General features: G+C 37.7%; 2 protein-coding genes across 17 annotated transcripts in view; one reads left to right on the forward strand and one right to left on the reverse strand.

The window, feature by feature from the left end:
- The window catches only part of LOC125760775 (uncharacterized), a 122155-nt gene that overhangs the window by 44545 nt on the left and 49734 nt on the right, over positions 1-27876 (reverse strand). Inside the window, exon 1 of one of the 6 annotated variants that reach the window (XM_049421238.1) lies at positions 1467-1630. The exons of 2 other annotated variants lie outside the window; for them this stretch is intronic. The gene's annotated coding sequence lies outside the window, so the exon portion shown is untranslated. 3 more of the 6 variants (XM_049421237.1, XM_049421242.1, XM_049421239.1) reach the window with 3 other exon arrangements.
- Positions 21390-27876, forward strand: part of LOC125760768 (filamin-A) — a 53898-nt gene continuing 47411 nt past the window's right edge. For 3 of the 11 annotated variants that reach the window (XM_049421211.1, XM_049421201.1, XM_049421212.1), the window contains exon 1: positions 21479-21767. In XM_049421211.1, the coding sequence (XP_049277168.1) occupies positions 21708-21767 (60 nt within the window). In that variant the 5' untranslated portion in view covers positions 21479-21707. Of the gene's footprint in view, positions 21794-23510; positions 23614-23665; positions 23858-24310; positions 24742-27876 lie in introns of those variants that run through there. The other 8 variants (XM_049421206.1, XM_049421207.1, XM_049421205.1 and 5 more) reach the window with 8 other exon arrangements.

A 27876-nucleotide genomic window follows, 5' to 3' on the forward strand; every position in this document is an offset into this window, starting at 1 on the left:
AATCATGAAAAGATACCGAAACAAAAAAACTGCAATAACACTGCACACTCTGCTTTCATGCAACGGAGCACAACCCAACATCGACCACTTTCACAAACCGCAGCTGCACCGACTCTTCGGTTCCCTTTGTTACTTAAACCTTTGCAGCAGCAGCATCATTTCGGAAAGCCTCAACAGTTGCCAGTAGCGTGCCCGTCCGGTCCGGTTTCGGCTACACAACCAAAACGTTCTACCCAATGATTACGGACGTTTCTGGTCGTTCCTGGTACAAAAAGACACTCCCCAAAAAAGGATGCCCATCGCACTTGAGATGAAGGCCACATGGCCAGAACGACTCGTTTGGCATTTGGCTGACGGGAAGGCTGTTTTTTTGTTGTTTTTGTTTAGAAAATTCACTGTACAACACCGAACCGGGCCTTTCACCGAAGGCACGTTGCGGATGATCGTATTTCATCCTAACGCCACTTAACGTGCTCCACACAGCAAGAACTTAACGCATAACTTGCTCTTAGCGTCGGAAGACCAAGCGTTTTGGGGCAAACAGTCGAGCGCCCACATGCTTTCGGTTATTTAACTGTTATTTGCTTTATTGGTTGCTTTCCTTTCACGTACCAAAAGGACATGGTCCAGGATGAGTAAGTAACTTTTTAAAATCCAAGGAAATTTGCGAATGTGTTTCTTTGTTTTTTTATTTTTACACGCACAGTCACAGTCACTTGAAGGGAAACACACCAAACGCAGAGCGACAATTCGAGTAGGCCAACGTTCGCGACGGTTCGCTTGTTTGATTTCTGCGGTTGCTTTCGCAACTTTCTCTCTTGTTGGAAACCTGTTTTTCGTTTCATTTCACCCTGCGGCGTCTGTTTCTCTATCAAACAATATATACACTCACACACAAACACACACACACACACACACACACGCATATGGATGTTTGGCCATCAGCCACTGATCAAGCGTGTCGCTTGGTTCACCATCGAAAATCCCGTCCCCACAGCGTCATTCGACAAGGAAACCAACCAAAAAAAAAATCCCGCACACACAACCACCGTTCGTTCCATTGCAGATCCACGCAACAACGGACGCATTCACCGAAATGCGCTTTCCACCATCTTTCATGTACAAATTGCATCGCACTCGCTTCTCAGATCGACACAATCATACAATGGACATGCACACTTTAGCACTTACGCGTTACGCGTCATTTTTCGACCATTTCCAACGCTGTAACACCAAACAAGTAACTGGCAGTAACTATTTCTCTTATGATATTTAAACTTTCATATAAACAAAATGTTTTCCTTTCGTATCAAACATCGTCAAATACTTCCGGTGCACTGGGTTTCAAACTTACACTCACTCACGGTATTTAACAATGTGTATAAAGCATAAAATTAAAACAAAAAAAGTAACAGATTTACACTCCCAATACGTGTCTTATGCTATGATATGCATGCTGCACTTACGTTAAAGATTTCTTCGTAACAACGGTTTCGCCAAAACTCCCGGCTTCGATTTCAAACTGACGCTCGGCACGTGCGTGCGTTCGGCTACGCGGTTCAAAAATAAATAACTGAGCTTGGCTCTCTCGATTTACTTCTTGGATAACGCGAAGCTTCGTCGTTACGATGTGAGAGGCTGCTGTGAGAAGCTTACGCTCATGCTGTGATGAGACGTTTCCTCGTGCAACTCACTACTTTACAGGGTATGTCGAGGTGTTCGAACAGCTTTTCAGCTGTAGCAGATTTTTTACGTTCTTAAAAAACAAATAACATAAATCTGGCCAGTATGAATCACCCGTTTAATAGCACATGTTATATTTGTATTGACAAATCTGAGCTAATGACGGCTCGCTTTCACTGAACTTTGAGCAAAAAACGTCAAATTATATGAAAAACTTTGAACGTTTTTTTACACTATTTTCAATGACTGTACACCATCTAGGGTAGGGACCATCTTGACAGATTAAAGGGTTTCGTAAGAAAATTTGAAATTTGTCTGAACGTTCCCATTGATTATACCAAGGAATTAAACTTAACTGCTAGAGTGCTAAAAATATATGTATGGTGCACAAACGAAAGTAGATGTAGAAAATCACGAATACATTGAAATTCCTTAGGGATGCTTAACGCGAACCAAAAAATGAGTTGCCTTTATTCGCTTGTTTCCTACCAAAAATAGTATGGTTTCTTTGCCTCATCATCCTGTCCCTGTCTTTTGGTTTAAATATACCACGGTTCACCACGATTCTCCTTTATGCCGAAACTGCCATATCTAGATTTATATACATATAAATCGGTCGATCGGTTGATATAGATCGGTCGATCAGTCGACATAAAGAATCGCAGTGACGGTGACTGTTGGCGTAAAAATAATTTGTTTACAACAGCAGGATTATTTCGAACGAATGGTATACAATTTAAAATTTACGAGAAGATGAAATAGAGAGAAGCTAAGAATTTTACTAAAAACTTATTCTAGTCTTCAATCGTGATTAAATCCACGATTCATAATTTCAATAAAACACAATAAAAAACAAAGCAGGATATCTAAAATATATATTCTTGAATGGCTGTATTAGTGATAATACGGTGAGCTAATACATATACGGTGACTGTTCATATACAATACATGCTTCATCCATGCTACCGGTAACGGTTTAGCCGTTAAAACCAAAAGAATAAAAAATATACGACCCTTTAAGATCGCTCCGGGCTATTTCTTTACTTAATGCAAAGGATTGTAATACTCGTGTTGACTCATCGGATCAGTTTCTTGTTATGTGTTATAGATTTAACGGCGTTTGCGATTGTTGCATCCCTGACTTGTCCCGACCTTTAATTGTATTTGTATGGCCTACTACTTTGTAAATGTAAAACTTTGTTGTTGGTTGGCAGAATATTTCATAGACAACATAACAAATGCTTTACATGATACCTTGAATTGAAGTAGTAAATAACAAATAATAAGTATCTAAAGCAGTAGACCATCAGCATGAAAATTAATTTAAAAAATCAAATATGTAAAAAAAAGTTAGCTGTACAAACATTTCATAAACAATCAGAAGAAATAATGAATAAAAAAAACAATGAATTAAACAAAATATCTTTAACAACCCTGTATGTCGATTCACTTTCATGCCCTTCCACTATCACAATGCATATGCTGAGCCAGTACAACCATATCACAGTTTTCCATTCGGCTATGCTTTACTCACTATACTAAACTCACCGCGATATCACTTTGCTCACCATTAACTCACATCTCACAAGCAAAGCTCATACACAAAAGAAATGTAAATATGCTATGCTGCCTGCTGCTGCTAGACGCAAATTGTACAAACAAATAGAATATTTTATTTGTAAAAGGTCATGTGTCAGCCAAAGCTCAACAACTTTTATTTGAAAATTGGGAGAAATATTTTTATTTTGTTCACTGTATACCCATAGTGAGTGAGAAAATCTTTCGGTTCCACTACGGATTGCACTCGTGCCGTCTAGGCTTGCGTATGTATACAGTAATAAGCATTGTGTGCTTTTTGTTTGTAAGGATTTCAAAGACAAAACCTACTATCCCGAACGAACAGCTCTGAGACGAAGAATGGTACTATCGATGACCCGATGCTCTCAGGCACCCTTGAAAATGCTCCAACCGGTTATCAGTGCGTTGGAGCTACTGGATTTCAACTTTGGTTATCAGTCGGCGCGAGCAAAAAAAAGGATAAAAAGGCATACCGAACGAACGAAGTCCTTTTTTCCTTTCACGGTACGGTTTAAGGTTACGATGTTTCGTTTTTTCAACCTCGTTACCCATCATTACTGTTGAATGTTGATTTTTGTTAGTATTTTTTTCTGGTTCTTTGTGCCTTACGAATGCGTTAAGGGTTGTTTCCACTTTCATATCCGTGCACGGTTTACCATTTCGAACAGTTGCTGTTTCTGTCTCACGTACACTAATGATGACCCTTCTAGGAAGCGTTACCGATGCGATGGTGTTTGAAATAAAATAAATCGAAGTAATTTTCCACCCGCCAACATTTTCGATAGCGAAAACAGAATCGAATTCGGGTCAGATTGGTTGTAGGTACAGCGAAAAACAAAATCTTGACTCTTTGCACCTTCCTTTCTTATTTCCTTTAGTCGGGTAGCCCAAAAGCAAGGAACGTCATTTCCGGTTCGACCAACATGAAATCGTTCGTGACTTTGCATACCTTGGCGTCGATCAAGGTCAGGAGAAAGTAAACGGCCGTCAATATATTGCCACCTTTTTCTCGATAGGCTGCTTCCGTGGAGGCCCTATAAGGGCCAAAGACGGATTTTTTTTTCTTATTCGGGATAAGCATGAACACGAATAAGCGTATTTGCGTGACGTGCTACTGCTTTGTTGGGATACTAGGATTATTTGATACTTCCTTTCTTTCGATTCGGTATGACAAGGGATGAAAATTACACGCTATTGTGGTTGCATGAAAAGGCAATAAGTTAGTATCGATTGCAACGATTTTACATTCAGTTGATCAATTTGTGTTCATGCTATAGATACAAAGAGTCATGCTAATATCACACATGAATTTTAATTTTTCAAAAACAATTTCACAATGTATGCAGTTTCTACCTTTGTTTTACTCACCAGAAAAGAGTATATTCTAATTTACATAAATCCCAGCAAATTGAGTTCATAAAATTATGATTTTTTCCGAACCTAACATAACCTGGTTTGGATTTGAAAGTTTTGCAAGGTTTCACCCTCAATTAAATCAAGGCCCTTTTTGCAAGCACAATGAAATCCACTTCCACGAATGAGAACGTAAATTAATCTTTTCCGAACCAAGTCTTTTGGAGTAAAAGTCTTCTCGATACATAATGAGATTATTACTCAGCATCTTTCCTTGCCAATGATCCGCTACGACCGTCGTCTCAATACTGAGAAAGGATTCAATCCCAAGAAATCATAACCGTTCCAGATTTAGTATAGATTGTTATAACGCGACAGTAAATCGTTCCGTTCGCCCTGCTTGGAATTTCCTCGAATTCCTAGACGTACGAGACACGCTTGAAACTTTCATCAACTCAAAACACCAGACAAACGGTTGTAAACCTAATCAGCACACGATGACATCAAGGACTCTTTAAGAAAAAAAGTCAGCAAACAAACAGAAAAAAAGTTCAATCAGAATCAACAACATCCTGTTGTATGAAACTTTCGAAAGCTTCTTACAAAATGGACAAGTAAAACATCACGATGCTACGTAGACGTAAGACAAACTTTCGTCTCGCTCGTAAATTTATAAACAGACTGAGAGTGTGTCACCAGATGCCGGGAACTGGGGAAAGTTCCATCCCTGTCGTGTTCCGTATTATTCGACTACTTCCGGGAGATCATCGAACAGCAGCTGTTGCTCTTAACTGCCATTTAAAGCCTGATGCCTGATGAAACATCTTGGATGGAACATAAATTGTAATATTTTGTAGATTGAGTTAATTATTGCAATGATTTCATATAATCATCACCAACAAAAAGATTCATTATGCATAGGAATCGTTCCGCTGAACGTTTAGCATCATTTGGTTCAAACTATTCTATCCCTTACTGATCCGTTTCGTTCATTCATATTTTAATCTTATTTGTCTTTTAACGGCACAATCAAAGCATTACCTAGATTGCAAATGCTGCCGGATATTAATCATGAATTCTATGTTGCTTTTTTTCTCCACCAGTGCAAATCACACCACGACCATGACAATCTAAATGTTGGTCATTCAGTTTCTGGAAAAAAAGATTACACTCAAAGTGTGGCATAAACTTAAGCACCGGGGGCTTTCGCAGGCTCCGTTTGACGGGCCAGGGAAGAACATGAATAATAAATCCACCATTTCACTCGTTCCGGTTCACACTCGAAAACCGTGAAAGGGTTGAAGCAGACGCAGATAGAGCAGAATGTACGGTTCACCGGAAAGCGGTAACGAAGCCATTTCGGAAGTTGGTCACTCGGTGATGTGCAGATCATTTTTATTTTTGCTTTGTTTAAGGTACCACGGTAACCTTCTTCATTGCGCTGTTCCACGCAGCCTAGTGTTTGTCCTTTAGCAAAAAATCAGAACGTAACGAGTGGAAGAAAACGGATTTAGCTCGTTACTGCATTTTGGTTTTTTTATTGCTTTTCCACGTGCTCTTTTCGTTAACATTACTGACCCAACATTGAGCTGCCACGGACGACACATCCACATGCCTTCGGGACTGTTGGTCGTTTGCGTAGAGACGGATTCATTCGTATGGAAGATCATGATCTTTCGCTTCGATGGGAACCGAGGACACCGCTGTTGTTATTGCTGCCTTCATCTCGCATGAAGTACACAGCGTAGCAATCGAAATGCACATTCACCGCGCTGTAAACGATGGATCCGGATCCGGTTCAAGCGAACCGTTGGAACCGATCTGTTTCTTTTCCCTCGGAACGGAACAGTTGTCTAAGCGGATGCTCTCACAGGCGTCATCGAAACGCCTTCGGGGTTTTCCGTGCGTAAGCGCTGCGACTCACGCCCATCATATTTGGGGGTAGCTCTGCGAGTATGACGCTATGTGTGCAACCTCGTAACTAGCCACATTAGACACGTGACCGATGAGAAGTGTGTGACCGTGGTAAACCAGGGAAATACAAACCTTCGCTAGTTCCGTTCCGCAAGCCATTTCACACTCGATGAGTATGTTTCACATTAAGAAGCAGCATATTGTCAATGGACATTTGAGCATGTCGTGTGAAAAATACGTACGAAATCAATTATTATTATTGAAAGGCTGTAATGTTACGAGATGTATTTAAACATTTTAAAACAAAAAGTAAAATCAATTGTCAAATGATATGAAGCTTATTTTCTAATTCTGCTAAGTTCTAATTTTGAATTAAACTACTTTGAATTTTTTGGTTATTTTTGAGACAGCTTTTTTATTTTTACGAATAATAAAAATCGCTCAAGAGAATAATTAAAGGAAAAACTAATTAAAATTTAAATTAGATTACGAAGTCATGATAAATAAATAAAAATACGTCTTTTACTATACACTACACCGTGTTTTCACACGAAAAAATTTATTCAAATTCAAATTTCAACCTAAAGTAATGAAAATATTTGTTTGGTATTTTATTCTGCTAAATAATAATTTTGCTATGTAACTTGATATTCAATTCTGTGTATTGGGCAACAATTCATATGAAGTTTGATGCAAGAATTTCGATGCTATGAGGATTGATCCAAGACTTGTACACGAAATAGTTCATGTTGAAAACTATAATTGTTTTTTAAAAGATAGAATTTCTTGAACCCGAATTCAATGATATGTTTATAGTATCATTGATATATATTTTTTGTTTCCTTTATTTATTAGTTTTGATGAGTATCATTGATCATTTATCTAGTCTTAATATAAATTGCTTTTCTTTGTAGAGTTTTGAAACGAACTGATAAGGAAATCATTGATATCGGTACAGATTGATATTAGTTAATTTCATTGATATCCGTATAGATTGATATTAGAGGATCTTTAGATATTAGAGGATCTCAAGAAGATCGTGTGTTTGTCTTAATCGAACGGCTGAAAAAACTATCCTGAATAAGCAAAAAAAGAATTAATGTCGGCAGTTATCGCCCATTGGAAACTCAGGTAAAATTTGCAAGCAAGACACAAAGCAATGACCTAGTTCTTCAGTCACACTGGTGTCCATTGTTTGGGAAAAATCACTCCAGCAAAACCAAAACAGACCACAAAATAATCTTATCCTTCTCATTAAATTCACATCCAAATTGCTTCTGACGTTGCTACTCATATGGACTGAAAAGGCATATAATGCGTAGACACAATAAATTTTCCATATGTGAATTTCAGCCACTTGTTCCACTGTCCCCTATCAGCCATCATCGCTGACTGCTGCCAACAGTTCCGTTCGTTTCCACTTGAAAATGATGTTATGATGCGCTCAATACCATCGTTTCCTTCTTCCGTCAGTACGAGCTAAATCTTCTTTTGGCTTTTGCTTAATTGCTGTCCGGTGAAGTGGCATACTGCTTCCAAAGGCATCACTTAGCACGGTCCTGTCAATAGCCATAGCAACCCCGACCGGTGTCTAGGGTTTTCGCAAATTCAAACCACCAACTGGTGAACTGGTGATAGGCACTAAAACAATAAGCCCATCTTGGAGTTTAACGGTATTTAAGCGGATTTTATTGTTATACCCAGCAGCCCGCCCGCTGGCCAACAGACGCGTCGCTAAGCTATTGTTGAGCTTTTTCGCATATTTCGCTGCTCGTTTATTCGAGCCTTGCTGGGATAATGTGTGCAAAAAAAAAACACAAAGGCCTTTTTAACGTTGGTCAGAACTCTGAAATATGGGTTGGAAAAGAAAAATCGTCCCAGCTTAGCTTAGTTGTTGGCCACTTTTGATGCTTCCTTTTTTCCCGCTTACGTTTATTGCACTGTGAAAGACTTTGTTTCCAGGTTTTTGGGGTAATATTTAGGGCAACCATTTTGGAGCATCCTTCTTGATGCAAACCCTTCCCCACTCGATGTGACGGACTGAAAAATAAAGCTCCAAAGCAAAGCTAAAATTAAATACAAACATATTGTTCCAATTCTTGAGCATTGTCTATTTTCATGGAAAATATGTGCGGTCTCTCCGCAGTTGAATTCAATCTTCAGGACGTGACGTCAACCCACCCGGATATTGCTTGAAGCTTATGAAATTTAGTCGTTTTCGTTTAATCTTGACAGCAGTTAACTCTTCTTCCACATTTTTAGGCAAACCCAGTCACGAATTTTCGTCCCAGAGCATCACAAGATTTCATAAGCTGTCTGAAGAGCTAAATTTAATTCCAAGAAATCTATACTGGCTGTAACACATTTTGAGCGAAGGATTTATTTTTATTCTAATCAAATCAAGGATAGAAAATCTTAAAACTTACTTTCCAGAGTGTTGCCTATGTGTTTCAATGTGTTAACAATTCTTAGTTATGATTCATAAATGTTAGGTAATGTGTAGCGATAATACAGGTAATGATAATAGAGGAAATGAAAGGTAATGAAAATGATTGTAAAACATCTAATAATAAATGTATAGGATGTATTTCACATATCCAATTGTTTTTTTTTTTTTGCTCGATTAGAACGACCTGGCCGTATCAAGACTTGTTTTACCACATAACAGGATAGTCACTCCTTGCTACGGTACGATATCCAATGTTTTGTTGTGATTTTTTTTCGTGTTCGTTGATATATTTTGATTTTCAAATGTGATAGCTAAGTGATTTTTGAAAGTTAAAATATAGTTGATAAGGACTTGTAATTACATGAAATAATATTATTTAATTTATTTTTTTTGCCTTCCAAAAATCGCCTAAAAAGCGTATCAAATCGCAAACAGAGAAAGAAGTTGATCCTGCTTGAATAATGCGGAATTTTTGCGATTACTAGGCTCGGCTAGGTATAATATTGTATCTCATATTTCAAACCCAATTATATGTTTGTACTTTTAAAAAATCTTTCAAATCCCATTGCTTTGTTTCACTGATGTTTAACTGTCCGGAAAACAATAAATGTACACATGATTGCACAATCTCGAGAAATTGGATCATTTTACAATAAGCTTTCCGTACGTGTAGCCAAACAAACGCTGAAGCACAATTTGATATTGTTTGAAATCAATTACATTACACGAAAACACTGCACTGCAATAACCCAAATCTGTAAGTGATGTTTATTCCAATCGAACGAATGCAAATTCCTACCAAACTCTGATTCTTTACTGCCCGCACTGATTCACACCGGCTGCAAAGGGAAGGCACGGAAATCGCAAAGTGGGCAAGAGAAGGTTGATTTATGTGTAGCATAATCTCTGGATAGCACAAAGCGCCAGCAAGGCCAGATTGCGCTCGAAGGTATCAATGGGGCAGCAAAATGAGTAAACCGGATGCAAACGACAGCCATATCAGCCACTGGACATCGGGAAAGAGAAACAAAACATAACCATATGGCTTTTGAAGTAGTTCCAATCCGTTGCACTCGTTGCTACTGATAGTGAATGCATCCGAAAAGGATCTGCAGTGTGTAATGCATTGCTTTTAACATGCAAAGTTTACTCCCATGCACACCGGTCGCCGTTAGCCGATCGATCAGTGTTCGGTGTATTGGGTCGTTTGGGAACGAGGAGTCAGCGGATCCGGCTCATGATCAATGGGCGATTAAGAATCTATCCAATTTTCCATTTGCCAGTGGGAGGTTAAACATTGAAATGGACTAACAGCGTGGAAAGAGGTGCATTGAAATGCGATCGTACGTCGGTTAGTACGGGCGGTCAGCAATAAAACTCTACCGGATGCATCATAACCTTTCATTGTCAAGTGGAATCAGAAATGAAAATGTGGTCAGTTGTGGGATCGGGAATGTGGGAAACTATTTTTCGCCGGAATTTATCACGCTTCGATGGGGAAGCTAAATCCGTCGGCTGGGGAAGCTTTACAAATAAAGCTAATTTTAACGCCATGGTAACAAACGAGCAAAAATAAAAGCTTACAGAAATGCACGAAGTGAGGTTTTACATTATCGATTACTATTCCCGGAATGTACATAGCTGCCGCTGCCATTGATCCTTTTGACATCATATTAGTTTTACGCTACAGTTGGCTTTTGTTGAATGCTCGGAAATGTTACAGAAGCACGTTTTCAATTTAGCATTCTTGCGCTCCAAGAATTCATGTAATGTTTGCATGAAAATGTGTAATTGTGAAAGCTATGTTTTGATTAAAATTTAAAGGAACGACTAAAATTGATAAATAGCACAATAGCGCATTTCCATACCGACAACTTCCATGCTGAAGTCAAACTTCCAAACACTTTTACTGCCATTGGGAAAATATATATTTTTATCCTTCATCGTGGTTTCGCTTTCATTCGGCACTCATGAGTACGAACATCTTTCAATCATTCCGTTTCCACTGACCGTGACACCATGAACAGTGGTTCAATTTCAACTTCTTCTGTCGTCGTGCAGGACGCATTCATTCATTCCCATATGCTCGGGACGCAGAGCGACCATAGAAAGCGCCACCAAAGATTGGAAAAATACCATTATCCACGACAGATGAAATCATGCTGATGATTCGAATGCTCCCTGCTGTTGCTGCTTTTACCGCACTCTCACCTTCATGCAAACGATCGTTCGCTCTCTCGAAAAGCAGCAACGACGGATTGCCCCTAACCTATTTTCGTTTAACCGTTTGCCAGTCAGTCGACTTACTTTCACTGAACTGGGAGATTGATAAGTTGAATGGCAGCAGAAGTTTTTCATTTACCTCATATCTAAAAAATCGAATTTATTTTATTTTATTTCTAAACACTGTGAAAGGTTTCATTAGTAAAGAGCATTTGCAGTTTTGATTGAAATATTTATGTTATAACATAGATAAGAAATTTGTCTTGTTCAATTTATTTACCACAAAACTTATCCCTATTTTACAATTTTGACAGCAAAGTTAGTATCTTATACCAACTACTTCTGATTATAATTTTTTTAAACAAATATTAAATATTCAAATCATCATGAAGAGATCATTGTGGTGCGAAAAAATCTCTAAGGTTGTTAAAGAAACATTTCAATCATTAAAAAGCACGGTGCATGGACTCGAAATAAAACCACCCAAAAAAAAAACCTTACCTACGTCATCCATGCAGCCAGCTTCAGCGGCCTTACCTAAACACGTTCTGAAGTTGTACTGATCGGGAAGTAACGTACAACATTCAACACAAATAAATAGGTCGCTGAACTTGAAACCCGCTGCTTTGTGGTGAAACCGCAAACGAAAGTGACTCGTCATGCGACCCGGTTTTTAAGATTCACGTGAGGAGCTCACGATCGATTATACCAGTCGCAAGGAAACAGGATCTACAACAGTGTTCGAAAAGAAAGTGAACGTTCGCCGAAAGTGCATACCGGACCTAAATCTTACAGCTCAATTACCGTCGACAAAAAAAACAACTCGGACACACTGCCACTTGGCCATTCCCTTCAGCAACCTAGTCATACAATCAAACACTTCCAGAATGGTGGCCTCTCTTTTGGGGTTTTTATCTTGGTCCCATGTTTACCCAACACCCACGTGGGTCAAACACTGAGATTTGGGTAAACATTTTAAACTTGATAACTCCCACCTTTCATACCTAGGTTCGGAAGAAAAAAGATCTCATCTCTTTAACGGTCTGGTATTGTTACTGTTAATTGTTACAAGTATAAGACGGATGAAATTGGTATTATTGTATTTATTTTAAAACTTGTTCACTGGACATACATGTGACTTAATAAATTATTTAAAAAAATCCTATAGCATAGTAGAGTTGCATGGGAGCTAAGGAGACAAGATTTACAATGAAGATATCTAACGTAACGTTCAGAAAAGTGTTTAGATGACCACGAATTCAATTGAATCTCTGACCATTTAATGATGGTCACTGAAACATTTCATAATTCTTAATATTATGATAGAAATTTTCTTCATCACAAAGTTTAGTTCTAACACTACCGACTGTTTCGTATTAATAATAATTTATTATCAATTGTGATTGATTTCATGGTTGATGATGCTTTAAACTTTACGCTTAATTTAAATGCAATTCATAATTTTAATCAATATCTCTATTTCGTATGAATGTCATTATGAATGTTTTTATACTCAAATGTTGATTAGAAAGCGACAATTGAACACTAAACATAAATTAATATAAACTGTATATAGATAAACTGTAAACATAAACTAATGTAAATGTTGTTACACTTAAAACAATCTACTTCACTTGCATATATGTACTTCAATGGCTTCCACTTCTGTATGTTCTCCAACTTATCAGCAGTTCAGTTCTCTCGTAAATCCTTTGAAGACAGAAAGGATCTCATGTTGATCGTTCCCGTTGATTGCAAAACAACGCGAGCCTCATCAACGTAATTGATGCAAACTTCATAAAACGATCCACCCACGGCCGGTTTTTACCGGCAACATCTTCAAAGCTTACAGAAACAGAATATTTGTCAAACGTGCAAAATAGTGAACGGCACAAAAAAACAGCGTTAAGCGAACCTGAAAAACCGTCGAAAGAAAGGATCATTTATCGGTACGACAACATCAAAGCGAAAACGGTTTTTTTTATTCAATACTGTTCATCGCTTCCGGCAAAACGACGGAAAGCTAATATTACAAAACACTAGGGATCGTTCGGGGCGGGTAAGAGGAGGATAAAATTAAACCTGAAACTTAAAAGGATAAGACGTTTTAATCATTCAAGCTGTCAACCACCTGCGTACCTGCTGCGAAACGCAAAATACAATGTCTTTAACAAACGGAAAAGGGAAAAACTTTTCCGCTCATCGCTTTTTATACGCTTCGGTCGATGGTTGAAACAAGAAATTTGTTTTCACTCTCCCAATTTGTTAACAAATCTGCACCCAAATTCACGTGTAAATGAAGTTCTTGTTATCGAAAAAAGATCCCAATATCTTTGAGGAATTTTCTTGGTCTTAGAGGTTTTTTTTCGGTTTGGCCGTATCAAGACTTATTTTACCACGTAGCAGGATAGTCAGTCTATGCTACGGGGGGACGGTCCGGATGGGATTTGAACCCGTTCCTGCCGTGTGGACGGGCGCCGTTTATCACCACCCCTGGTTCTAGAGGTTTTGTTACGTTATTATGTAGTAGATCCACATCTTGCCCAACGAGCATTTGTTGCTATTCGATGGTGAAATAAAAATGCTTTTCCAACATTTAGATATTCAGAAGCTGCTCCGATCAATTTCACCCAAGAATTCGCCATTAATAAACTTGTGAGTTTCTGAAGAAGCACAAGAAAGATCCATCTTCCGAATAACTTATGTAGTTACTGATACCAAGAAAAAGTTTCTGTAACAAAAATTTAACAATTCTTCAATAAACTGAAGGCAATTGGTAGGTGTTAGCAGTTCTGGGTATGATCCTGGCGATGCGCTGATTCCAAGAGAAAATGACGTGTATGACACAAATTATATGTTTCATTTTCGATTAATATTAAAACATCGATAAAAAAGACTGAGCTTTTAACCATCACAAAAAATATTGCAAAAAATAATAATACATTATTTCATTACTTTTTCATTTAATCAGGTTAATACAATTCATATTGATTCATCAGAGATTCGACGAATATCTCAATCGGAATAACGTGAATTCATCGGAAAATTCATTATTCCTTACTTTCTCGTGAATATTTCAACAGCTGCCAGAACAGCTATTATGGATGAGCGTTTAGTAAATGTTAATTAATAAATGCCAAACGACACAAATCTCACAGAAACAGAATTTCTGAAAATATAAACTAAATAAAACTGGAATTGAGGTTAAATTGTTAAAGCAAGGAAAACTGCTTTAAAGCGTATGTTGACATGCTGGAACCATTATTATCGGCTGTGATTTTTCGTATTTTACTCTCACATTATGTCTCAGGTGGAAAATTCGCCACCGGTCATAGGACATAAATTAGCGCCAAACAGATGAGACCGTTCCACTGCCCCATTCAACGAACGTTCAATAAAGGTGGTTGAAACTTTTGCCCACAAATATTGTCCACTTTCTGTGTGGCTTGTTGGTTCACTGCCAATTGGGAAAACACGTCATACAACACGTCTAGAGAGCCAAACATTTTCATCGGTTTAAACTACGGAGCACGGACCCATCCGTTCACAAAAACCACCAACACAAGAGCGGGACCAAATTTATTAGCGAAAACATTGCTGTCGGAAACCTGTTGCTGGTCGGGAAACTGTTTGGAACATGGCGAATGCCGCTGTGGTTTGAAACGCCAACTGACGAAACATTTTCACGACACACTAGCACCCTCACTACTCGAGCAGCGAATGCCGAAAACAATCCACACGAAATTGATAAACATTAGGTGAACGATGCACGTGCCTCGGCTTGAACTGCATGATTGCGTTGGTGTCCCATCGCCGGATTGCATGAAGCTATGAGTTTGTTGGACAGTTTGTATGTGACTCATTGGATAGTTCAGTTCGTGACAGTAAGAAGCTTTAAATAAATGGGAAAGTAGAGCTTCTTTTTAGTAGCGGCGGTTTGGCACGATTTTATTGTTCAAAGAACTGAACATGCATTCGAATCGGTTAAGGTTGGATCCAACCCAACGCATATGCTACCAAAAACCAACAATTATTTTTGTCCTAAACAACAATATTTTTACTTCTAGAGGGATTCCTAGAGAATGTTGATATAATTCTTCATACATTTCTTGCTGCATTTACGCAAATCGTCACAAACGGTGACTTATTTTCAACATTCTTTTCATTCTTGGAAGCTCTTACCATCCAGCAAACACTTTATATTTTCAGCATAAATCAACCGAATCAACTTTGACTGACAGCTTAATGCTGCTTATCATTGCAACAACCAGATAAATAGAACAGTACTACTGTTGTAGAGAAGTCACATTTATTTTTCTACGTCAACACGATCCAGGATGCTGGATCGCGTTGTAAAAAAAATACACACATGAATGTAGAGCATAAAATTTGCAAATCAAGATGAAAAACTTCTAGCGCTACCGTACACTAATACTTTTGACAAACATTTCCGATTTCCCAACAATCACTAGCATTCGTTACTACAGCTACAGCTTCGTGTTTGAAAAGCTGTACTGCTGTGTTTTGTGTCTATGTTTTTGTACATCAACATACGTATACCTAGTCCTTATCATTAATCATTTCGTACGGTTTAGCTTGTCCTGTGAATTTTGCTCATTTATCATCGACTCGTTTGGTTGCAGTCAGTCTCGTGGTCTTTCGTATAGACAGATATTGTTTTTTCTTGCTTCTCATTAAGAACACTCGCTAAAGTAATCTTCATTAAAACACACTCACTTTGATGAGCTTTGTGAGCTACTTTAATACCAAAATGTACAAAAAAGAAGTTGCTGTATGTGTTACCTTGGAAAACACATACACGTAGCATATAAGTAGTGCACTTACGAAACTCAAAATAAATTACCGGGGGAGGATTAGTTACTAATCCTCTCTTACTAATCCCTCAAATAATCCTTTTGGTATTGGTATGGTTAATTCACGAGCATATATTTTTTCAATTCACAAAAAGCCCCGGAAATATCTCCCGGTTTTCCCAAACAATCATGAATATTTTAAATAAAAATCTACAAATCTCTAGTTTTCTTCTTTTCAGGCACTACAATCTCAAGGGTCTTTGAATTGCCTTTGTGGGTTTCTTTGACTTCTATTTTCTCGTAACAGAATACTCATTTCTGCGTAGGGAGAAATGGTTGGGATAAGTTTTCGCACCGGTTCTATCGTGTGAAGACCAACGCCGCCTACACCACCGAACAAACAAATCCATAGTAACGATCAGAATTTAACAAAAGCATCCCATCCTTCTCAGAATCCGAGTCTCGAGAACCCGAATTGTTTGCTGAGGAAATCCTTCGTCTATTGCTAATCATGGCTGTGTAAACAACGTCCCAAAGATGTTTAGGGACTCGATTGCCTTACATCAATATGAGAAATACGTCACGTAAAGGTTAATACGTGAGAATGAATGACAAGAGAAAAATTTATTCAGTGGTAAATAAGACACATTGCTTCTTAAATGTTGACTTAAAAACATATTGCTTAACCACATTGATTGAAAGGGATGTGGATAACAATTTAAACGTCATATTCAGACGTATTTCTCAATTAAAGCTATATAAATATACAATGTACATGATGAAAGGTTGAATTGCTCATTTCCATAAAGCACTGACTGAATACACATATAACCTAAAAAAGTCCACTCAAGTGGACTTAATTTGACTTCGTCCAAACCACCACTGACTTTGTGTTCAATAATTAAAAGTTATTCCGTCTTTCATACATCCAACCAAATGATCCAGTTCCCGTTGCAAACACAATTTCATGTTTTTTTTTTGCTGCACACAGCCAGGTGTGCACATGATTTACACATCCTTGCCAATGCTTTTTAGCAACGGAAAAACGAGACTCAGTTCACCCACCGGGAATAAAACAAACCAAAACACCATAAGCGGACATGCATAATTTAATTTTCTATCTAAACTTTTTTATGCATTTTATGTGTCCCATGTCCTTTTCGCACGCTTTCCGTGACTTCTGCCCCCAGCACAACAGCTTGTTTCGTACGGAAAACCAATTTTAAGCTCCAGTCGCCATCCTCCCAATCAACGAACCCTTCACGTGGCTCAGCGAACAGCGAATATTCCACGAAAGCTTGCACCGCGGAGTTGTTTTAATTTGTTATTCTGTTTACACAACTCCATCTCAGCAGAATCGCAGGAAATATCCACCAACCAACCAACCTTAGTATTCCTATCAATGTAGCCGCAGCACATGATTGCACATCTAATCGGTTAATGATAGAAAAAGTTTGTCATTTCCAAACCACAACAGCGTTTATACTGCCAGAAGTGGCAAACGTAAACAGATTGATTGATGACTTAATTAATATTCAATTATTTTTAAAATTCCCTGTTTAAAATCTATTAATTTTAATTAGAATTTAATCAGACATACGGCCTAGCCTTCCTACGCTAATAAAATAAAATAGGATATAATTTAAATAAGGTCTTATTTATTTTGGTTAACAAACTGTAATATCGATTACAGAATAAAAAAATACAAAATTTTGAAGTTTGAAAGGTTGTTTTTTTAAATAATAAATAAATATTGCAAGTCAGTATAGGATACAACTCACATTGGTTGAGATACATAAACAATTTGTTTATTTATAGATAAAATATAAAGTGTACTCATAAATTGTAAGCATGCACAAATATTATGCGCCACTCGATGATTTTTTTTCTCCAATGGAATAACTTGTATCTTAACTTATTTGAATTTGTGAAGTTGTGCAAATATTTGCTGTTATATTCACAAAAGCATACCAACTTCATTTCGCCTAATTTAAGTTTCAACTTTAGACTCAAGAAGATTCTGAATCTGAAGATAAACATTTTATGATAACACAAACCGAGGAAAAAAATAGAACTCTCTTATCATATTACAGACAGCTTTCCAGTATTTTCATGCAGAGTAGTGTAAATGATTTTAAATCATTTTTTTCAGTGAAAAATATTTTAAATTTGTTTTTGCTTACGTAATGGTTGGACATGTGCAAGCTATGATAATTTCTTTATTGGTGTCGTCAATGTTATTAACTACATACGATACGTAAACCTGCATATACGGCCAGTGCTGTGGGAGATGAGAGTTAGAAACTATAATTAAACTAAATGTATACCTTACCTTGTACATACTGGAGCCGATTTTGGATTTGCGATTCTGTACGAAATGAAAAATATGTTTTAATAAATTTGGCTAAGACTATTCGAGCGAAGGCTGAATGCAACGAAAGCGAAACGCACAGTCTTCAAATGTATAAGGGTTAAGTACCGAAGCGTTTGAAAACGCTTCAGCTTTACAACGCCATCTATTTGACGATAGCAGTACTACATGCGTTAGCTCACTCCTTTTTCTTTTTTCCTGTTGTTTTGTGTTGTTTCCTGTTGTTGCTGTGACTGATTTTAATCTCTTTTTTGCTTTAATTCAATAAATGAAAAAAATATATATTAATAATAAATAAATAAAATTAAATAAATATCTTATATTCTAGTATTCAATTTTGCTATTATATAACAATGTGTTCATTTCTATTTACAACAACTAAGAGAGAAGCATATTAGAGAAAAGTATATAAAACAAATGTGTCAGTAAAAAACATTATTAAAATTGTTTAATTTTTGTATTAAAATTATTACTGAACATAAACACCTCTACATAATATTTCATTTCATTAACCAACCATCTCTACCATCACCCCACCCCTTCCGAATCAGATTACTTACAGGAAATTACCCTATGAAACATTTATCGCATAACATATTATTTTAAATTTGCATTAAACAGCTTACCCTGATCTATTAAAACACGCGACTAAAACAAAGACACATTACGATCGATTACAATCGCTTCTGGTTGTAAATCTGGTTGAATTGGTTGTTGATGTATTGTCTACGCTCTATGACACAGACATATTTCATTTTCATGCGAAACATGTTTCTCACCATTACTTTCTCGGTTTGAAGGGTAAAATCCTCTAAGACATTCATTTTGCAATCTTCGTTTGAGCAGCAATGTTCTACACCAAAAGCAACGATATAGTTTAAAAACATTCTTAAACGTTTATTTTGTTTGTTACATAGTAACGTGAAGAGAACTTCCACAACAACTTCAAGTTGCTGAACTGGAGAACTTCAAGTTACAAATAATTTGTTTAGCAAATCTGATAGCAACATATTTTATTTTTATATACTCAACTTTTGAAACAGAGTTGCATGTGGAAAGTAATGCAAGAAAAAAAGTCCATTTTTTATTACTAATTTAGAATGTGGAATGTCATGAAAACAAACACTCCTTCCATTTTTCCAGAAAAAAAACACTTCTTATCCTTCACCGACTCCCAAAACCAGTCATCAGCTCCACCGAGGACTCACCCATCGCAATATTCATAAACCTCCTTGGAGCCCATCTGGGTGACAATGTGGCGCCTTGTTTGTAGACCAGCGAGGAATCTCCCTCTTTTCATCCCTCTCGCTTCATGTTTCCGCGAATCGTCGACACTGACAGCGCCGGAGGTCACGTCAGCTTGTAAGCAAAGAAACGTACGTGGCCATTCATTGCGCGAGGTAAGATTCATTGCCTTTTAGGGCATTACGAATCGTGGCGAGTTTTGTGAGTGTGTGTTTGTACTTTTTTATTCGTATTTCTGCGCGAAGGTTTTCTGTCCTATCCTATAGCACCCTGCCCGTTGCGACCTAAAACGAACCAATACGATCGAAGGCTTCAACTCACATGCTGCTTTTGGGGTAAGGGGCTAGCTGCCGTTGGCATACTTCTGGCTTATTCCCATGCGATGAATCCATTAGTGCAAAGCCAAGCTAAGTGCGGTTGTGGAATCGCCTTTTTTGGCGTAAAATCACACATAGTATCTGTATCCGAAATTTTTACGAGCGACCAAACTGTCAGGGACACGTGGTGAGGTTGACCGCGATCGCGATCATAACAAATGCTCACCTCACAGCCACACACAAACACAACATATGGATGATTATAGTCGGAAAAATAGGACCAGAACTGAAGAGAGTGCTTGCGGGTGGCGTTAGAACGAACGAACGAACACAAATTTCACCATTGTCTGTAAACAAATTTTCCCCGATACGTTTCTACCCCCGTTGAAGGCACGCGCGGGATGGTAAACAAATTTCCCTACCACTACTGTACAAGCAACAAGCAGCTATATAGGTATTGGTGGTAAAGGTACAACATTTTAAAAGGCTTCCTTGGGGCGCAGGCGTCTTTCCTTGCGCATGCCCATCCAATGCCGGTACGCTATGAATTTCTCAACCACAGTGAGATCGGTTCGAACTACAACGGACAAAATGATTAGCTTATACTGAAAAAATCTGACTTGTTTTCCCGTGTATAACATGCTCCCATGCATCTTATTTTAGGAATAAAATTTGTAGTAAAAAACCATATTCAAAGACACAGATTTAGGAATAAGATTTCTATTAGTAAAATGGGAATAAACGATCTTATGCATCGTGCAAGCCATTCATGTGAAAATGCTAGTTAAATCACTCAGCATGAAATGATTCAATCCTCTCTTCTTCTTCTTCTTCTTGGCTTAACGACCTTACAGGTCACGCCGGCCATTTCTGGCTTACTAGACTTATTTTACCACGTAGCCGGATAGTCAGTCCTTGCTACGGGGGAACGGTCCGGATGCGATTTGAACCCGGTCCGGCCGTGTGGACTGGCGCCGTTTATCACATGCACCACCGGACTGCCCCTTCTCAATTCAATCCTCTCATAAACTGTAAATCTGCGATATCCATGCGAAAGATGCTTTTTTGATTTTGAAGACAACATTTGAAGAAACAAAAATGATAGCACGGGGAAATATTAATTAAAATACTTACAATAGACTATACCAGGGAAATAATTTGAGAAAAATACAAAAAAATATTGTAACGTACAATACCTATGTGCATGTAGGAAAATACAAACATGTTGTATACAAAAAAAATGTATCTAGGTACAACAGAAAAACAGTTACTAAAAATATTTTACATTTTCTATATCGCAAAAAAAAACAAATAGAACATCGTAAACAATCGTTTGTTTATCACGTGTATTAGTCATTCAAAGGCGTAAAAAATATGTTTTTCGATGCAATCGAAAGACGACCAATGTGCGGACGAACCACCACGGATCACATAGTACCGGCGCGGAAGAGACGGTTACTCTCACTTACCGGCACTGCCCACCACAGATGCAATCAGATCGTAGTTAACGTTGTCGAGTCGATCGGTAAGCACGCGCTTAAGATCTTTAGTACAATCTTCTACAGAACGGCCATTCTTCGATGCGCTGCGCAACATCTCTTCTACTCAGGTGATCTAATATGATCATTTCTTTTGTGATTCGGACAGTGCACAGTGAAATCTTTCAGTGCTTTTAAATGGAAAACTCGTGACTGGTGTGAAGAAAAGTTTTGGTATAATGTAGAATATTTTGTTAATCAGGATCATTGTGATATGGTTTGATGACAGAATTGAAAACGCAGTACACCTGGCCCTGTGAATCTAACCCAGTGACAGATGACGCAAGTATTATGAAAGCGAAAAAAAGGTTGAAACACTCCAAATGCTGGAAATGGAAACCATTAAACTCGGGATTCATCATAAAGGAAATCGTTGATTACACACCAAAAACCCTTTTCCCGTTCTCATCCTCCATTAGCGTGGTCAGTGACAGTTACAGTAGACCGGGCAGTGCAAAAGTGAATCAGCGTGTATGGTGTTAACGCACCGTTTTCCACACGCAAACACACAGCAAACGCGAGGAACTCATTTTCTATTCGTGTTCGAACACATGCGTTCACTCAGCAGATTTCAGATTTACGCATGGGAAAATGCGGATGGAAAACGGCAGAAAACGGGAGCACTAAACAGAAACGCCGTGTATTGCACGCATACATACGCATGCTCATGCGCAAAGTATTCGTGCACAGTTGTTCACAATTTTATGTGCTCACAAATGTTTGTTTGTTTTTCCGTTCTGCTATTTGCGCGAGCGTGTGCCTTTAGTATACGGAATATATTGAGAACCGAGCACGGAAGGTATAGAGCAGAATATTTTGGTGGACAAAAAAACCATGGCAGCAGACTAGAAAAGCGGGGAAAAGCAGAAACTCCCCAATGCTTACCATCCGACATCTGAGATTTGAGGCCGAATGACAAAATCTCCAACCCTAGACAGACAAACGAACGGGGAGAATAAGGCCCAGCGTACGGCAGGAAAGGTTGATCCAATTTGGCACCCGAAAAACGCTTAGCATTGACATATTTTCTGGCATATGACGACGATACCAGGGGCAGCTGTTATTTGGCAACGGTTCGTACACGTTACTGTCCGGCACGCAATACCGTGGACAAGTTACGAGCGTTGAAACGAAGCATGGAGTGAGAATTGCGATACTTGGAGAACTGACAGAAGTAGCCAAGAAGATCATTGTGAACTTGAAACATCACGGTGTGAAATGTAGAATATTTTATGGCAAGTGATCATTATGCAGGAAGAGTTTGTTTCTCGTTTACGATTGATTGAAGGTTTGAGGTGGATTTTCATTTAAAATGCATAAGACAATTCATAACTAGTATTTCGTTAATCAATTGCAAAAATGTTCGAAGAAAGATCAATCAGAACAACACAAGTCAAACTATGGGCACGAATTGATTTCGAAGATTTTTTTAATTTCTTCGAATCCTCAGTCATGGCGCGAAATCGTTCTAGACATATAAACAATGTCTACCAAAGAAAGCTAATGACCGTAAGTGACACTTGCTACACATCTGTGAGCCACTGAAAGTGCAGGAAACACGAAAGTAAAAAACAACATCGCCACCAATTCTCATTCAATTCTCATGCATCTTAGACAATCGTTTTTTTCCAAAAATAGAATCCCTTTCCGTAAGTCATATGCATCATGTCTTGTAATTGGATGCAACTGCACTGTCTCTCACCTGTTTCTTATCTTTTTTATATTTGTTCGTTACTCTTTTGCCAACAAGGTAAAACTAAATTGTACGGTAGATGCGTAAATTTATCGCTCCTATTGATCTGTTACAATGCTGTGAACATTAAAACGCGGTGAAAAAGATAGCTGGCTTTCAATAAACCATCCCATGATTCATTCACGATCGCGATCGCTTAAGTGTAGATCCGTTTATTGCGAGGGTCGTCTCGAGATCTTCAAGAAGGAAGTTACCAGCAAGCTGTACGGTTGAATAGAGTGGTTGAGCTATTTTTAAACCATGCACCACCATCTTCTGTCCCCTGCGCTTAGGATTGTAATGGAAACGTCAGACAAGTGTTGATCGTAGCCGGGTATGGGTGTTGTGTTGTACAGTGAATCGCGTGCACTTTCATTCACCTGACACAGTAGAAGCGTGAGTGTTTTTTTTACCAGTGCTTTCAGAGGATTCAATAACAAGAAATTTTGAAACGATCGTCTCATCAAGTGCACTTCATTTCTGATACTACCGAAACGGTGCTCCATAATGTGTTCAATGTGTCGAATTGTAGGAACGAACTGGTAAATGATTAAAGAATTGCCTGCGAAGATCAACGATCAGTGCAAACCAGCAAGCATCGCGCAATACTCATCGCGAAAACGCACCTCCGAACTGAAAGGTTGTAAATTATCCTTCTACTCTTCCTTTTCCGTATATCTGTTTTCCCACCCACGGTTGTGGTGCTAAGTTGTTGGTGATGCTGTGTGTAGTTGTACGTGTGTATGTGAGAGTGCGTTGTTAATAGTATAACCGTTTCACAGACTAAATATATGCCTTCCTGGCTCGCCCGATGGATATTAAACGGGGAATTTACGAATGTTCCGGAACAGGTCTAACATCACCAACGTTTGTGTGGGCGGTGAAAAACAATGCCCTCGCCTGCGTAATGCTCCGTCGTGTCTGATCCTTTTTTTTTTTTAATCGCATATACAACATTTTGTTCACATTACATGATTATCTTGTGCATTTTTGTGCTCTTGGCTGAGCTTAAAACACGTGACATGTGTTTCATTGTGTAGTGATAGCATGTTTCTGTTTTTTTTTTTCTTTTGGTTTCCCACTTCTTCTTCAGATTGATTGCTGTTTATTTTTATCCAACCGTGTGATTAATTGTGAAAAAGAGCGCATCCTGCAGATACTTTCATGTAAACAAAATAATAACACGACTATTTTCGGGTACTGCATCACACACAAACACGTGCCGGCGAACGACCTTCACGAAGCGTGAATCATTCAAACAACAGTGTAATTAGTGTAATGCTTAGAGTGTAGAGCATCGGCTCAAGTGATTAGAACCCGAGCCGAGCAGGGCAAGAAAGTAAACCACGACTACCACCACCAACAAGATCCACTCTTTCCACAAACACCACTTCTGAAGCAATCTGCATCAGAGTAGATCGCCGAATACCGTCACTACTCGAATCCTTCACCCAGATACTTCACATCTTCCTGTATTACGACAGAAGTACCAGTTTCGCCGATAAAATGGACGTTCAAGTGCAGGTATATTCCAATATTACTAATACACCAATCTGCCCAACAGTTGCGGTTAAAGCAAATTTAAATTGATTGGATTGGCTTCGCTTATTTCGTGACGAAAATTTATCACCAAAAAAATACTGGAAATTTTCTATTAATATCCATTTTTCTGCTTATTGGCTGCGATAAAAATGTGATAAATTACATTCGCTTTGTTTGCAGCCATTGTTAAGGCGTGTTAGTTAAGCAATAAGGAGTTCGAAACATTATTTACTTATAATTTATATAGGTATTATATACTTATCATTATATAAGTATATAATTTTTCTATAAGCAATATTTTAAAAAAAATATAAGAGACAACATAGTTTGAGACACGCGCGCGGAGAGGTGGACAATCTAGGGATACCTAAGGAGTCTATAGATTTCCTTGCATTTTAGCAAAGTCATTACGATATTCATTGGCGATCAATCTTCTCTCCCTATGCCCAAACCTATATTGGGGTATGAGGTGGGACTTATCATCATTTTTAAACAAAAAAGGATAATAATTGAACTAATCTTCATTTATACAAAGACAAGACTTCCTAATAACGTTAGACATTAAACACTACCTAAATAATTGGTTTCAAAGCTTTTTGCGACAAACTATTGACAAGCTTTCAAGTGGCTCTAAATTTAACATTTAGTAGTAAGCCTATGTATTTCGAACAGTGTTTCGTTTTGCATACACTATACTTTTCAAATAATTAACTCTAGAACTATCTACTAAGGGTTTTAAGCTTTTTTCGCTCCTGGTTAATTTTTAAATAATTTTAAAGAGTTGTAAATTATATTTTATTGTATATTGGAGATCGAACTATAGAATAGACATGTAAAATTCATGTTTCAACTACCTTAGGATTGTTTAACCCCATAAAATAATATGATGTTAATGAAGCGTTTCAGTCAAAATGACTGCTCCGGTAGTTCTAGTGTTGAATGGATGAAAATCATAAATAATAATCGAATTTACTATATTAAAAATTGAAACATCGCAACTCAATGCCACATTTGGGTGATTTCGGCATAGATCGATCAGATAGAAAAGATCACTCACACATCAATGCAGTCAGACAAAACGCATATTGCCTAGATTGAATGTTTTCCTGAAAGGTTTTTTTGGAAACTAGATACTAATATTTGTGTTGGACACACTCATCATTTAAATGCCTCTTCCCAGTAAATGCAGACGTTTCCCACCTTGCTCCCACCCTCTCTGGCCACTTTTCTGATGGAAACATTTCGGCTGTATACATCCTCGTAAGATGTGAATCAGCTGCTCGCCGTATTTTCGGCAACAACACAACACACTAAAGGAAAAATCACCGAATGGTTCAACGTTTCGTGTGCTTTTTATTGAATCACCATCGTGAGTAACACGCGAAATGATTACAAAAACGAAAACACCATCTGCGTCCTGGTTGTTAGTCGCAAAATATGCAGCTACTACGTGTCGAATGAGGGGTCGCCTTAAAACACAATCCCAACTGACAGCGAAGGACATGCGTAGGTGTCCGAAAGATGAACCGTTTGTTATGTTTCATTAGAAAAACAATAACTTTGTTCCACCATTACTTCACGTGGTGTGAAAACGCAGACCAGAAGTCTATCATTCAGTGGTGAGTATTGGAAACATTTGATTTTTCTATCAAAATATTAAATTGAATTGATAGGAAAATACAGTTGATAATTATAACACAAAAAGTTCAAGCTAGATATATCGTTTTTGATAAATTATTTAGCCGAATAGACTTTCCTGTATGTATGAACAAACATTTCGAATGAACTCGGTGATAATTGGGATAATATTCAATTTATAAAGGGATATTAATCGTAAGGCGTCCTGCTTGTACACGTAATGGCGGCGACAATAAATAACACTTCAGGACTGATAACGAATTGTATCCGAACCGCTCCCACAAAATTCGGTATAGCAAGGCTTGATACGGCCTGGCCGTTCTTAAGAAGCAAAGAAAAAAGCCATATGGCAAGAATTACGCAGTAGATACGCCAAGAAGAACAATTAATTCATCGATACATCCAGTTTAGGTTCAGAGCATACTCAAACCTAAGACTTCTGATTTCCGAAACGCATTATACACTAATTACTTTTATGTTAACTAGTTTGTTTTTATTTATTTAGAAGGCCTAGCCCATTGCTTATAACTATTTGTGACTGAAATGGGTTCACATGGGTTGGGAGACATTTCTTTCTCCAACCAATGAAAAGTAACTATTTAAATTTCCATTAAAACAAACAGTTATTTTCATTCAAACTGATAAGATAAAATGATAGTTTCAATTCCATACCACTTATATCACGGCCACCCCATTTCTATTATCTCCCTGAAAATTACACTTACTATACAAATTAACACAAAGGCAAGCCAATTGTTTTGTTTTTCCAGAAAATTCTGTACATTTTTCTCTGCAAAGTTTAAAATAATTTAATTGTCTAAATATGAACAATAAAGCATAAAATTACAAAAAATCAGATGCGTACAAAAATGATGGGAAAGTGATAATATACGATCACAATTTTGCTCGTTTATGCGCTATGCAGTGTACACGTGTTGTGCAGCATGAAACTGAAAAGAGTTGAATGATCGGATCACAGTGGTTACGCCAACGATCATGATTAACGGTCACACAAGAAAACGATTTATCAATATTCATAGGCAAACTTGGGAAAACTGCTATTTGATTGTTTTATTGAGTTGAGATGTGCAATTTAATTAATTTTAAATTTTTTTTAATAAATTACTCATTTTGAAGGAGATGTAATAAATACTGGAAAATTTATATAAGTTTGCCTTAAAAATATCAGCTTTTTATGCTACATATCAATTTATCAAAAATGCAGAAAGAAAACCAAGACAACCATCTGGAAATCTAAAATTTTAAATCAATATGCTAATAAGTCAGTTGGTTTCAAATGATCGTCTAGTGTATCTTCGACCAAATTGTTCCTTAGCTGTACACAGTGAGAAAGTTAAAGTCTAAATTAAAGTAAAAAAATATATTTTTTAAATATATTGATTGATACATACATACCACTTATTACACCTCAATAATACACAAATAATTCACCTCAAATAATAAAAAAAAAAGTTTTTG

This window comes from Anopheles funestus, chromosome 2RL, assembly GCF_943734845.2.
Source record: "Anopheles funestus chromosome 2RL, idAnoFuneDA-416_04, whole genome shotgun sequence".
In the NCBI taxonomy this organism is placed as follows: domain Eukaryota; kingdom Metazoa; phylum Arthropoda; class Insecta; order Diptera; family Culicidae; genus Anopheles; species Anopheles funestus.